The sequence below is a fragment of the Equus caballus genome, chromosome 17 (assembly GCF_041296265.1).
Source record: "Equus caballus isolate H_3958 breed thoroughbred chromosome 17, TB-T2T, whole genome shotgun sequence".
NCBI classification, from domain to species: domain Eukaryota; kingdom Metazoa; phylum Chordata; class Mammalia; order Perissodactyla; family Equidae; genus Equus; species Equus caballus.
In genome coordinates this window covers 34,866,143-34,880,365 of record NC_091700.1, presented here as the reverse complement: position 1 = coordinate 34,880,365, position 14,223 = coordinate 34,866,143, and the positions used below count along the sequence as shown (strand labels likewise).

Here is a 14,223-nt window from a genome sequence, read left to right as displayed (position 1 = left end):
ATAAATCATGAAACAGTTCTTAACTCTTCCATGTAGCTTTCTGTCTGTTCAAAATATGAATTCTGGTTTGGTGTTGTAAAGTTCAAAGTATACGAGAAACTCTAGGAGAGTGAATGGTCTAGGAAAATAGACTATAATTAGTTAAGAGCATTCAGGGCCTTTTGAGGTTTAATGTTTTATTTTAAGATGAGACCAGTCAAATTGTTTTTATTTTTTTCTCCAGCCACATTCAGCTGTTCTCTTGGAGGTATGGAGTATGGAGAGCACTTTAACTAAGGTTGTAATTTGGCCAAATTAGTATTAGTGAAATAGTATTAGTAAAAGAATGGAGTGGGAGGATGAGAGTATTTTCAAGGGAGTGATTATGATGACTGATTGGAATACAAATGGAACAGAAGACAGCCCCGTGAGTTGAAGGATTGTTGGTGTTGAAGTACTTGAGGCCTCCACACAGCCATCTTGCAGTCCCTGCCTGTCCACTGACAGGAGCTCCAGTGGCAGTTGCTTATAGCAAAAAAGTCACAGATCATAGTCCTTGCACCAGGCTAATACATCATACAGGGCCACCATTATGAGAGCTACAAAGAATCCGGATCCTTTACCACCAGTGGCTCCCCTCTGCCTTGAGGGCATGAGTGCACATTCCCTCCAGCAGGCACATGCTCTCTCTCTAGATAAAATTACAGTGTTTGGTGTTACTTCGGCAATCTCTGGTTCTCTAGAGACCAATTGTTTGAATGCTCTGTGTTACTTGTATAAGTTCCGTCAACTATGAAATAAGATTTGTGGCTTTCAAAAGGCAAGAAGACTAAAATACCGGATTCATAGTTCCAATCTACATTCTACTAGAGTTGTCAGAATGTTGAATTCCAACGCCTAGCAGATTTCTTGTGTGACATGGGAAGAGGTAGCAATTCTTGGATTAACCTAGGCTGGTTCAGAGAGCAGTACGCTGTCTAGGATGAGGTCTGACCCTTCACTGGAGATGATTTAATGCTGAAATAAAAAATAAACACCTCCACAACAGTCTTTGGCAGGATCTACCACTGAAATTTATAGAAAATACATTGGTTAAAGCAAAGAAATTTCCCTCATTTGCCATGTGTTAGTCCAGTAGCATTTGATATGCTCGGGCATTTTTAGCCTCTTAGGACTAAATGTTTTGAAAGACAAGTTGTACTTGGTTTTGCCAGGAGACCACTTACTTGATTTTCTTGTAACTGCTGTACCTCCCTCCTCATCTAGCCTCCTTCAACATACAATCCACATAAACCTGTTCCCTATCCAATACCTCCATGCCGGCCACACGCAACCATTGCACCAAGTAAGCTTTTCCATTTTTGCTATTTTTCTTTTTGCTCTTTCTTTATTAAATTGAAAGTAAATGTTGGTATATGTACTTGGGAGACCTGGAGCACTTATGAAGTATGCTATGATGAGTTTAATTTTGCACACAGTCAGCTGCTAGTGTCTTGGTCTACAACATTACAGCAGATAAAGTTTATTTAGGATATTTTCCTTTTGATAAATTAATTATAGATTATTTTTAAGCATTATTTACTATTATGGGTTTTTGCTTTGGTAAATCATCTTGAATCCTGTTCTGGGAGTTGATGTTCAAAGATATCATTAATGCATTTAACGTAAAAAGATCAAGTGGGTGTGCTTGACAGAGAGGACAAACAGTGTAAGTATGGCAGGTTCTGCCTGCCATGCCATTCACTGAGCTTATGCCTGCAATGAGCTTGCAGTGGGAAACGGGAATCTCCAGGAGGCTCATTGGATCTTTGTTTTCACCTGACCCTAGACCCAAACCTCCGTGTAAAATACAACTCTTATATAACAGTTTTAAACATAAATCAGGTAGTTGCATTAATACAGTTTGAACTCCTAGCCACAGGATGATACTAAATTATATATTTTTTTCTGTTATATTTTTATTTTAGGTGCTTATAACAATGCAGGTCTGGTACCATTAGCCAGTGTCATAGCTCCAGGTGTACCCCCTCCACCTCCATATACTCCTAATCCAGTAGGAACAGGTAAAACCATGTTATTATGGGGTGTTAAAAGTAAATAACTTATTCATCCACAAATGTACACTTGGAGGGGACAGTTGTTTGACATGGTGTGTCCTAATAGAGGAAGCCTGATGGTGGATCTGAGTGTGCTACACAGGTTCCACTAGAGCGGCCTAGGCCCACACGTGTGAACATGAGCAGGTTGTAGAAATAAGAACTATTTCTCATGAGCAGGGAGTTTTGACACGCTATGGAGAAGTATGGTTGACTTAATGAATGTCACCATTTGGGCAAATTACTCCTACCATGGGGAGGAAAAGCTCGTCAGAAGGTGCTCAGAAGGACTTAAACCCTTCCCTGGCACTTTCCACTTCAGCCTGTTTCTTGGGTATATCGGGAACATGGGATATGAAGTATAAATATTTTTCTGTATGTTGCCAAACTGTTCTCCAAAAAGACTGTACCAGTTTATAGCTGCCAGTGAGAGTGTACGAGCGTATAGTTTGTTCACACCCTTTCAACATGGGATATTATCAGTTCTTTAACTTTTGCCCATCTGATAAGGCTGATTTAGCTTACATTTTCATTTGTGTGTCTTTTATAAAAGTTTAATTTTTATTTTGATCAGTTATTGTGTATTTGATTCTTCTGAGTTTTGTGGTTTTTTTGCTTTCTTGTTTTTTGGGGGTTTTTTTGGCTGGGAAAGATTCACCCTGAGCTGACATTTGTTGCCAATCTTCCTCTTTTTTTTCTCCCCAAAGCCCAAGTACCTTCTGCTGTATCTTCTAGTTGTAGGTCCTTCTAGTTCTTCTATGTGAGTGCTGCCGCAGCGTGGCTACTGGGACAAGTGATGTGGTTCCACCTCTGGGAATTGGGCCTGGGCTGCCAAAGGGAAGCACGCCAAACTTTAACCACTAGGCCGTCAGGACCAGCTCTGATTCTTCTGAGTTTTGTATGTCTTGCTTAGGAAACCCTGCCCCATCCAGTATGGAAATATCGTCTATATTCTCTAGTTACTTTTATAGTGATTTTTTTTTTAATGTATAGCTTTTAATCTACTTGCCATTTATTTTTGTATGTGTGTAAATTAGGGATAGAACTTGAGTTTTTTTTTTTGCTCCCCTTCCTAGGAACTCAATTACTCAATAGCATTTAATAAATTCTTTTTCTGTTTTACCAGCCAGAGTGGTTCTGTAGTTTGCAGCTGCATACTCTGATAAGAGTTGCAAAATATCTTTTCCAAAATTTATCCTTTTATTTCTTGCCCTTGTTCGTGGTACCTTTTGCCCTTAGAGTTTTACATCTTTTGCATAGTCGAATAGAGACTATAAAAAAAAAGCTAGAACCGTGTTAGCTTGATTCAGATCTTCTTAACCCTAGGTAGTCTAGGTAAGTTAGAGCTTGTGAGACTCCTATTCCACCTGGAATTTATTTTCCTATAGGGGTGAAATAGAGGTTCATCATAATTTTTTTTTCAGATAGCCAGTCTTACTAGCACCATTTATTAATCTATTTTTTCCACTGATTTGAAAAAGTACGTTTATCTTAAGTTTTCATATACACACATGATTCTAATTCTGGGTTTTTTATTCTATTCCAATCTAGTTATTTTATGTTGTGGTGATAACATATTGATTTGATTGGCAGATTTATACTGTGTTCTGATATCTGATAAGGCAAGCTTTCTCTCACTATATTGTAATATTTTTCTTATCTACTTTTGGAAATTCATTCTTTGATCTGAACTTTAAGATCATTTGAAACCGTTGAATTTAAGTATATATACTTATATAGTAATTTGGGGAGAATTGACACTCTATGATATTAAATCTTACCATTCAATCATACTTATGTTTTTGTTTTTTTGTTAAGGAAGATTCGCCCTCAGCTAACATCCATTGCCAGTCCTCCTCTTTTTTGTCTTTTGCTTGAGGAAAATTAGAGCTGAGCTAACATCTGTGCCAACCTTCCTCTATTTTTTTGTACATGGGACACCTCCACAAGTGTGGTTGGTGAGTGGAGTAGGTCCATGCCCGGGATCCAAGCCCACAATCCCAGGCTGCCAAAACAGAGCGTGCGGAATTTTAACTGCTTGACCACAGGGCTGGGCCCCATACTTAAGTCTTTTTCAGTATTCCCTGCTCTTTCCCGCCCCGGGTTATTTTATCTCTTTAAAGAAGATTTATAGTTTTCTTCATATAGGTTCCTTGCCATAGGTTTGTCTCTAGGGATTTTAGAGGCATTTTTTGTTAGAATTATAAATGGAGTATTTCATTTCTAGGTGTTTATTACTAATTACCTATTCTAGTTTTCTTTTCTTGAAAGTCTCTTGAGTTTTCTAGCTATAAAATAATATCAGCTGAGTTATACTTTACTATAAAATGTTTCTTTTTTTCTTGACCTTATTGGCTATTAATATTGTCCTAACCCCTTTTTGCTTTCATTTTAGGGTTTTATTTGGTAGGCTAGTTGGTTTGTAAATTATATTTATAGCTGGATGCTGCTTTCTAAACCAGTGAGGAGAGACTTAATAGGAATTTCCAATAATCATAAAAATTACATGTTTGTTCTTATCCCCTCCGTTTTATTTTTGTATTCGTTATTATTCTTTTATCCTAGTTTTTCATTTTCCTTACTTTTGTTTACTTCCATTAGTCAAATTGCTGTTTTATTTTGTAACAACTCTTCTCTCTCTTTGCCCCCACCCAAACTTAGAAATTTTATCTTTAATATTGCTAGTGATTATCTTCATATTCTTAATAGTTGTCAGTGTACAAAAAACTAAAGAAAGCTGTTCTGTTCTCCACTTTTTGACTTCCATACCTCCTCTCCTTTTTCATCAATTTGTGTGTTTTGTTGGAATACTACACATTTTTTCTTCTGTGCTTCTAAACTTATATGGGTTCTTACTGTTTCTTCTATTCTTTGATTCCCCATTCTGATATGCTCATTCTAATTTTTTTTTTAGTAGAAAATTTCTCTATAATTTCTTCCAAAAGGGCACATGTGTAGGGTTGTGGATGAGAAACCCAATTCCAGTTAATTTTCTTTTCTTTATTAGAAGTTTGGTCTTTTTCTATAAGCTTACAAAGAAAATACTTCCTATCTTTAGAGTTCAGAAATGTCTTTAAATCTTGGAGTTCAGATATTGCACCAGGGTGCTAGGGGTCTATCTTATCATTAGTCTTTCCTAGAACTCTGTAAGCCCTTTGGATATGAAAACTCAAGTCTTTAAGGCTTAGGAAAGTTTTGTTTTTATTATTCCTTTATTACTTTTTCATCTGTTCTTTTTTCTCCTTCTGGCACTCTTCTTTTGTACTGTATTTACCTTCTTAGTCTCTTACCTATTCATTTATAATATTCTTCTCTGTATTTTTGCCATTTTAAATGGGAGTTTTTTGTTTATTTCCAACTAAGTAAGTGAGCTGTCAGTAATATTATTCTGATTGTCACCATTCTTTGCATTTATTCATTTGGAGTCGGATCCTTTTATCTGGAGTCTTCACCTGCTCTGCTTACTTTCTTGCAGTATTATGTGTGTTTGTGTTCCTAATCTGCATCACAAGTTTTAAAGTTCTTTCTCTTTTATTGACTCTCCATTGATAGACACCATCCGTTCTGGTTGTTCATTTGTACTAAGTTGCTTACACCAGCTATGATCTTTCTGTGCTCACCATGTCAGGCTGGAGGGTTCCCTGTGCACCTTATGCTTGTCACACTGCTTTCTTAGGCAGTTATTGTCAAGCCACAAGAGGTCATTTTTCTGTTGTGTCTTTGACTAATGGTCTGGTTGGACAGGTCCTTTCCCATGTGGGTGGGGAAGAGCACACTTTAGCTTGTCAGTCTCACAGGCCTCGAGTCAGCCTCAAGTAGGGTAGTTCTCCTTGACAGCTTCTAGCCTAGGACCTTTTTCAGAAGTGAGTGCAACAAGTGGGGAGGGCCACTTTCTTTCTGTTTGCTTGGGTGATCCACAATGGCTTACAAGATTGGTCCCTCAGATGGCAGTGGATTCTGCACTCAGCATCCACCTCCTGCTTCCAAGTCTTCCCACTGTTGTAGTGTTGCCCAGAGGTAACTGTCAGCCTAGCCAACGACAGTGGTTCCTCTCTCCACTCCAGGTGCAGGCTACGCTTTCTCCTGGATGCCACGCTTAGGCCATCATCTTTCCAGAAAGTGTTCTTAAATATATCTATAAAATAACGATGTTTCTTTAAAACGTGCTATGTTAAGGAGCAGTCAGTGGGAGGTTGGTGGGGATCAATTGCTCATAATCCTGTAAATCTTCGTATAGTTACTACTGTGATTTTTGTTTATTTCCTTTTTTTGCCATAGGTATATGTTATTTTTCCTAACATAGTATATACATGCATATCCTGGAGTTTTCTTTTTTTGACCCCAATTTCTGATTATTATGGTGGTGAATAATTTGGTAAAGCTTGAAATCAACTTTTATTTGTTTATTTTTATATAGAAAATGAAGACCTTTCCAATCAGTCAAAACCCACACAGAATCAAAGTAAGTACCTGGTTTGATCCAGAGATAACTGATGTCTGTCCTGGTTGTCTGTTATTCACTAAGAATGATTTGAGTTGAGTATATTTGGAATCTTAATACTTTGGGGAATGTTCCTTATTAAAGAATTTAACTAATCAATACTTACTAAAAGTGGCTTAATAGTGGTACGTTTTATACGCACAACTTGAAATGCACATATTAACTGGATTTAAAATTAACTATATGCCTTTGTGTCCTATTTGTAAAATTTGCCATGTAATCAAAGTGCTATGTGGTATTATATCCACATTCACTTTGCATTATGTGATATTGGAAGCCTCATTTCTTTTTGATATAAACATATATGGTGATGAAAACTGTTTTTGACAAATGCTATGTCAGATATCACTTTTAGATTTGATTATTTCAGTAAGCATTTGGGGGTAGCATAACTTAATGTAGGAAAGAAAAGAATAAGGAGCGCCAAAGCAGAAAGTAGAATTGACAGATACTCAGGGCAAATCTTCCTCACCAAAAAAAAAAGCAAACCTGAAGATGAAATGTGGCCTACATAATACCCATAATGCCTGCAGATGGCAGCAGCACTGCAGCATTTTATTGTTGCCCTAGCTGAGGATATGTGTGGTCAGGAAGATGCTTTCTGTTGTGAAACAGAATCTCAGATCAGTTGTTGTGCAACAAAATAGCATGTGAATCTAATCATAGTGCATGATTAGTCATCTCAGTGGGATCATTGCATTCATTCCCTGAGAATGGTGCCTAAATGGTGCTTTTGAGCTGGTAGTTTCTAAAGGAGGTAGCAGAGTGGCGTGGGCAGAGCACTAAGTGAAATGTCAGGATGTCCAGTTTCTTATCCTGGCTCTGGCACCACCTAGCCTTGTGACCTTGGGCAGGTCATTTAATTTCTATAAAAATGGGATTAAAGAAACTTCAGTCTTTATACTCAGCTTCATTAATAGATCTGTTTTTGAAGGGAATAAATAGGTGTCATAAGTACCGTTGTTAGGAATAGCATACTTTGTTTTCCTGTGCTATGTTATGTTAGCATGATTAAGGTTTTCCCTTTTTGAACCACATTAAGAAACTAAAATAAAGACAAACTAGTATAGCGGATAAGAGCATGGGTCTGACAGACCTGGGTTCAGATCTCGGTTCTGCCACTTCCTAGCTGTGTGACCTTTATTATTATTATTATGACTATTATAGTAAGATCTCACTTAATGAGATCTATCCTCTTAACAGATATTTAAGTACACAATACAATATTGTTAACCCTAGGCACAATGTTGTACAGCAGATTTCTGAAACTTATTCCTCTTGCATAACTGAAACTTGATACTCTTTGACCACCACTTAATAGCGACGTGATCTTTTAACAAGTTGCTTAATCACACCCAGCCTCAGATGCCCATCTGTGAAATGGAGGTGTTAGTACCTATCTCACAGGGTTATGTGGGGACAAATGACATGATGGATGTCAAGTACTTAGCACAGGATCTGACAGGTAGTGTTTAATGGTTAACAACCAAATTAGATGACAGGAAAGTAATATTTATCATGGTATGTTTTGGAGGTTTTTTGAGTTTGTTTTTGTTTTGTTGCATTTTGACTGTAGGCACTATGATTAACAGTGTGTGGCTTTTGTTTTATTATATAAAAAGATCTCCAACAGAGGCTACTATAAAGAACATTGTGGGACAGGTTGGTTTTACCTTGCAATCTGTCATTAACTACAAGGTCCTCAGTGTGTAGTTAAATAAGGTACTGAATTCTCAAAGGTTTCCTACCAATGTTGACCTAAATAATTTTTTGGTACATTATTTACAAACACAAAACTAAGTATATATTCCTTGTGCTTCTAGTTCTTATAAAACAAATCAAGTACAAACAAAAGTACACATCCATTTTCATATATACTCTAAATTTAAAATGATAGCTAGTCTTAATTTTTTGAAAGTAAGTTACTGCTTATGACACAAATATGGTACAGACTTCAGGCCTTTTGAGTTTGAAGTTTGTATATTTATATATTACTGTTGGTCAATTCTTCTACCATATTGCTTTCCTAAAACAACTGTAAAATTTGATCAGCCTAATATGGCTCCTTTGGCCATCACTTAGTACAAATGTATTGTATATACGCCATGTCCTCTTTTCTTTTCCTGTGGTGCCTGTCATGAACATCGTGCATTACTTCATTGGCCATGTCAGCTTCCTTATGTCAAAAGTCTTCATTATGCATAGATTTAAAAATTTAAGTCTTAGTCCATGAAAATGTCTTTCCGTTATCACTGCAAAAGAAACATTCTCTGTTTACAACTGAAACAGACTTCAATGTGAGTGTAGCAGCAGATGATTGTTATTATGACATTAGCTACCTGAGTCATGATTTCCATTTGGCACCAACAAGATCATCAGAGGCTAACATCATCAGTAAATTGATTTAGAGAGGAAACTCAAATCATCCCCTAAAATGCTTGTGTTGATTATTGGTAGAGTTTATCAGAATAAAAATATTGTAGCAAATTGGAAGTCTTGAGAAAAAGTCCTTGGATGGGTTTGGGAACTATAGTTGAGGTAATCATGATGTATCCTGTGCAGCAAACACTTGCTAAATACAAGGTGCCGTGCACTATGCTGGGTGCTAAAGCTCTGAAGATGAATTGGATACAGCTTTTGTCCTTAAAGGAGCTCCTGGGACACGCCAAGTAAAGTTAGCAGTTAAGCTAGTGTAGAGGAGTCAGTGTGAGAAAATTCTTGGGGGAAAAACTATGTAGATTGATAATTTGGAGTATTAAGTTCAACTCCTGGAGTGGCAACAAACAATACTCGAGAGGTGGGGTGAATCCTGGAAGGCCTCATATGCCGCTAAAAGCAATGTGATATCTGGAAAGCTCGTAACAGGGAGAAATGACTTGTATTATTACTCTAGACAAGTGGTTTGAAAGAATTCATGGTGAAGTCACCACACAACATTAATCCCAATTACAATAAATTCTTTGATTTTTTGAAAATTGGGAAGATATGAAAGGAAAGCTTATTTGCCGACTTCTCAAGACTTCCTCACTGAATTGGAGGACTGTTCTGAGCAGTGTAGAAGACAACTGGTTCTCCCTGAGGCTCTGTGGTGAAAATCAGGATAGTGGAATCTAGCAATTTATGCATTGCAATAGCCCTTTTTACCTGATTTTCACTGATTTTCTTTGATATTTGTTAAATACTGCAAAAATTTTTATACATTTCTTTTTAGTTAAAATTTGACATTTCAGCATAATGATCAACTCTTTCCTCTTTTTCCCCCCACAGCATTTTCTACCCCAGCAAGTCAACTCTTTTCTCCTCACGGTTCTAATCCTTCAACACCTGCTGCAGCTCCCGTCCCCACTGCATCCCCGGTCAAGGCAGTATATCATCCAGCAGCATCAGCCACTGCCACCATTTCTGGGATGAATGTGCCAAATACTGTCCTTCCTGTGTTCCCAGGGCAGGTCTCCGCAGCCATTCACACACCTCAGCCATCAACGCCAAATCCAACGGTTATCAGAACCCCGTCACTGTCTGCTGCACCTGTTACTTCTGTCCACAGTACAACGTCTGCTCCTGTTCCTTCAGTTTTTTCTGGCCTAGTTCCACTGCCAGGTCCTTCTGCCGCTCCTGCCCCAGCGCCTCAGGCCACATCTACACCTCGGGCCACCCCTGCTTCCCATGAAACATTCGCTTCTACTTCTGCCCCTTTCACTGGCCTCCCCTTTTCTGCCACCTCTACTGCTCCTTCTACCAACAACCCAAATTCTGCTTCATTGTCATCAGTTTTTGCAGGTCTCCCTTTGCCCTTAACACCAACATCCCAAGGTGTGTCCGACCCAACTCCTTCTGTAATTGCCGGTGTTTCTGCTCCCAGTGTTGCCTGTCCGCTTGGTGTAAATAGTCCTCTTCTATCTGCTTTAAAAGGCTTTCTGACATCAAATGATACCAATCTAATCAACCCTTCTGCTTTACCTTCTGCTGTCACAAATGGTCTGGCTTCTCTGTCTTCTCTTACTAATCAGAGCTCTGATTCTCCTGCTTTAGCCGCTAACAAGTGCTATGCCCCGTCAGCCATTCCTGCCCCACAGAGGTCTTCCACTCCAGGATTGGCCATGTTCCCAGGCCTGCCCTCTCCTGTGGCTAACTCAACCTCCACTCCCCCTACTTTGCCTGTACAGTCTCCTTTAGCGACTTCTACATCATCTTCGACTTCAGTGCCAGTTAGCTGTGGTTCCTCAGCTACCCTTTTGCATGGCTCCCACCCAAGTAACTCAGACCTGCACATTTCATCAACCCCTGCTGTAACAACTCTGTCTGTCATGATCAAAACTGAGCCCACGAGTCCTACTCCCTCGGCCTTCAAAGGCCCATCTCATTCCGTGAATCCCTCTCATGGCACTTTAGGTTTATCAGGGACGTTGGGTCGTGCATATACTTCAGCATCAGTGCCCATCAGTTTATCTACTTGCCTTAATCCTGCATTATCAGGGCTCTCCAGTTTGAGTACTCCCTTGAATGTTTCAAATCCCCTCTCCTCTATATCCCTTCCTCCACATGGTTCCTCCACCCCCATCACTCCAGTGTTCACTGCTCTGCCTCCTTTCACCTCTTTGACCAATAATTTCCCTTTAACTGGCAACCCGTCTCTTAATCCATCAGTATCTCTTCCAGGATCGTTAATAGCCACCTCATCTGCGGCTGTCACGTCCACCTCTGTCCCTCACCCTAGTTCTACAGCGGCCGTTCTCTCAGGGCTTTCTGCCTCCGTGCCAGTCTCGGCAGCACCTTTCCCCCTCAGCCTGTCCACCGCTGTCCCCTCACTTTTTTCAGTCACTCAAGGACCTCTGCCGTCTTCAAATCCCCCCTTCCCTGGCTTCTCTGTCGCTAACACCCCCAGCGTCACCCCTGCTCTCCCTTCGTTCCCGGGGCTGCAGGCACCCTCTACAGTTGCCGCGGTCACGCCACTTCCTGTTGCTGCCACAGCCCCATCACCAGCTCCCGTCCTCCCAGGATTTGCTTCAGCATTTAGTTCCAACTTCAACTCTGCCCTTGTTGCACAAGCCGGGTATGTGAATAGTTTAGAAATGGGATAAAATCATTCTTTAACAAACTTGTAGGTCATAGTCTTACTTTTAAGTCATTCAAATGAAAGTCAAAATATGATTGTTTGGTGGTGCTAAAGTATATTTTTCTGGGCTAAAACTTCACTGCTCAAAAAATGTTTTGTGGTTCTTCAAACCTGTTAAGATAAATATGTAAAATATTAATGCCGGCTCAGTTAATTTAGGACTTGTATTTGGTAATTTAACTTGACTATGAAACAGCAGAAAGTATTATATGCAAAACATAGACTTACTGAATTCAGAATAATTTATAATAGAAAGTAAGTTTTACATTAGCAAATGACTGACTATTATGGTTGCTTCCAACAGAAACTCTAAGATTTTTTTTTTTTTTACATCTTAAGATCTTATGTTTGATAAATGTAGAAACTGTAGTTTTTATGTCTTACCTGCAGTTTGACCTGTTCTATCTGTTGTTTTAGCTTATCCTCTGGACTTCAAGCTGCAGGCAGTTCTGTTTTTCCAGGCCTTTTGTCCCTCCCAGGTATCCCTGGGTTTTCCCAGAATCCCTCACAGTCATCCTTGCAAGAATTACAGCATAATGCAGCTGCACAGTCAGCATTGTTACAGCAGGTAAGCAGGCAATGTCTGGCATAAATAAAATGGCAGCATATGGAACAGAGCTTCTGTAGCGATACCATTGCAATACCAATTGTGATATCCCAACATTGGCAAAAAAAGTTATGAGAATGTTTAGAGATTTGATAATTAATTCTTCCAAAGTTTTCAAATTATGCTTGTCTTCCTTCAGAAGGGTAACACAGGTGGTGGAATATATTCATCCGCATGAATCGTTTTTCCTGCTTCTAGAGTTTAAAGTCTCAGTTTGACGATTTCACAAACGGCATCTTTATACATGGCAGTTAAAGTTTAGCTTGTCTTCCACAATTTAAGCTAAAATAATGGGCCATTAAAGTAAATTATATCTAGAAAACCTATTGATTTTTTTTAAAATAAATAGAAATAAATAAAATAAAATAAAAAGAATATTAAATATTTTAATGACATTTCTATGCATTTCCTATATCTGAAGAAGTTTTAACGTTTTAATCTCAGGAAGCTGAGCAGACTTGTTTTGCCCCAGACTTTTTTCTTTTCTTTCCTGTTCTGAATATCTAGTGTGGCACAGACAAAAGCAAGTACAGACCTGACTGAATCTGGTACTCTGCTAAACTGCGTGTTCTTCTTTCTGTCAGGTTCACTCAGCTTCAGCTCTGGACAGCTATCCAGCTCAGCCTGATGGGTTTCCTAGTTATCCTTCAACGCCAGGAACACCATTTTCTTTGCAACCAGGCCTGTCCCAAAGTGGGTGGCAGTGAATATATTTTAATTTGTATTCTCTTTTGGAGCAGCATCACAATTGCCTAAGGACTGCACTGAACAATGTGACAAATGTGAAGGTGACCAGAAGTCAGAAAATCAGGATAATCCTCGGGAAATTGGGAGAAAAGTTTAAAAACCACGGTTGCATTTTTTTTAATGGTTTTAAGTCTGAACACTCCCCTTTGTAAATATACTGACAGCAAATTGTATGGGAAATAGTATTAAAAAACTGTTTGGGGACTTTTCACCTCCCACCTGATGAAATTTTGAGTGTACGTGATCTATGTAGGAAGAATACTAAAGAGGAGGTTGAACTCTTTATAGCCGAATACAGCCTTAAATCTGCTCGTATAGCATCCACTGACAGAAGTAATAGTTGTGCCTCAGACTTACGGGTTGCCTGTGGCCCTTGGTGTGCATGAGTGATTCCTGTTAGCATCATTGGAACTCTGTACTCCACATGTATCCACAAAAGGGAACTGGAGACCCACAGTTACTTTTCATTTCTGACATTAATGATCATATATATACTGCTGAATTTAACTCAATATATTTCAGGTAAGTGAAAATGGTGCTTATTATAGTCTTTAGAATGACTTTCAGGTGTTTTTGACTAAAAATATGTATCCAGAACTACTGTCTTACAGAAATACAAGTAAGGCTTGTGATAATTTGCCTTCAAAACTTTTTTCTTAAGCTCAGCAGTATCCAAATGAGTGAGGAACATTTGACTGACTCTTGGGCCACCTCTATTGCTCATTCTGCTCTGGAAGCTCCTGGTGAATGTTTACAATTATGGGATGTAGTATTTCTGTTTGTACTTAAAGTCAAATGCTCATCAAAAATAATTGTGTGACAACAGATAGAGAAGACTTGCTCTGTTGGTAGATATGCAGTGTGTACTCTATTTAAGCATCTGTGGTAGTTTAACATGATTGAATGTCATTAATTTAAGTGTAATAACTGCCACGTTGAGGGGAATGGGGGAGTAGGGAGAGTTATTTCCAATCCTGTGATTAAAAGTGTAAACTAGAATCTACTGTAGTACATTTCAGCATCGAGAAGTTTTACTTTTATAAAGATGGTGTCTGGAAGATGTTGCTAATGTATTTTCCTTCAACATGGGGAACAAACTTTTTAAGTATATTCATAAATATTCCTGTATGGTTAGTTTTTAACAATTTTTTAAAATAAACTTTATGGATATGACAAA

The 14,223-nt window shown here is 38.7% G+C and overlaps 1 protein-coding gene and 1 long non-coding RNA gene across 3 annotated transcripts in view; one reads left to right on the top strand and one right to left on the bottom strand.

Moving 5' to 3' along the window:
- Nucleotides 1–14,223, top strand: part of PROSER1 (proline and serine rich 1) — a 27,513-nt gene extending 13,290 nt beyond the window's left edge. For both annotated transcript variants that reach the window (XM_001915721.6, XM_023621527.2), the window contains exons 8-13: nt 1,246–1,324; nt 1,947–2,042; nt 6,493–6,537; nt 9,844–11,629; nt 12,110–12,260; nt 12,884–14,223. In XM_001915721.6, coding sequence (XP_001915756.4) covers nt 1,246–1,324; nt 1,947–2,042; nt 6,493–6,537; nt 9,844–11,629; nt 12,110–12,260; nt 12,884–13,006 — 2,280 coding nt within the window. In that variant the 3' untranslated portion in view covers nt 13,007–14,223. The remainder of the gene's footprint in view (nt 1–1,245; nt 1,325–1,946; nt 2,043–6,492; nt 6,538–9,843; nt 11,630–12,109; nt 12,261–12,883) is intronic.
- On the bottom strand, nt 8,538–12,581 carry LOC138918504 (uncharacterized). The gene is made up of 2 exons (XR_011427946.1): nt 12,077–12,581; nt 8,538–8,828 (listed from the first exon to the last, which is right to left on the bottom strand). It is a non-coding gene; the product is annotated as an uncharacterized lncRNA (long non-coding RNA).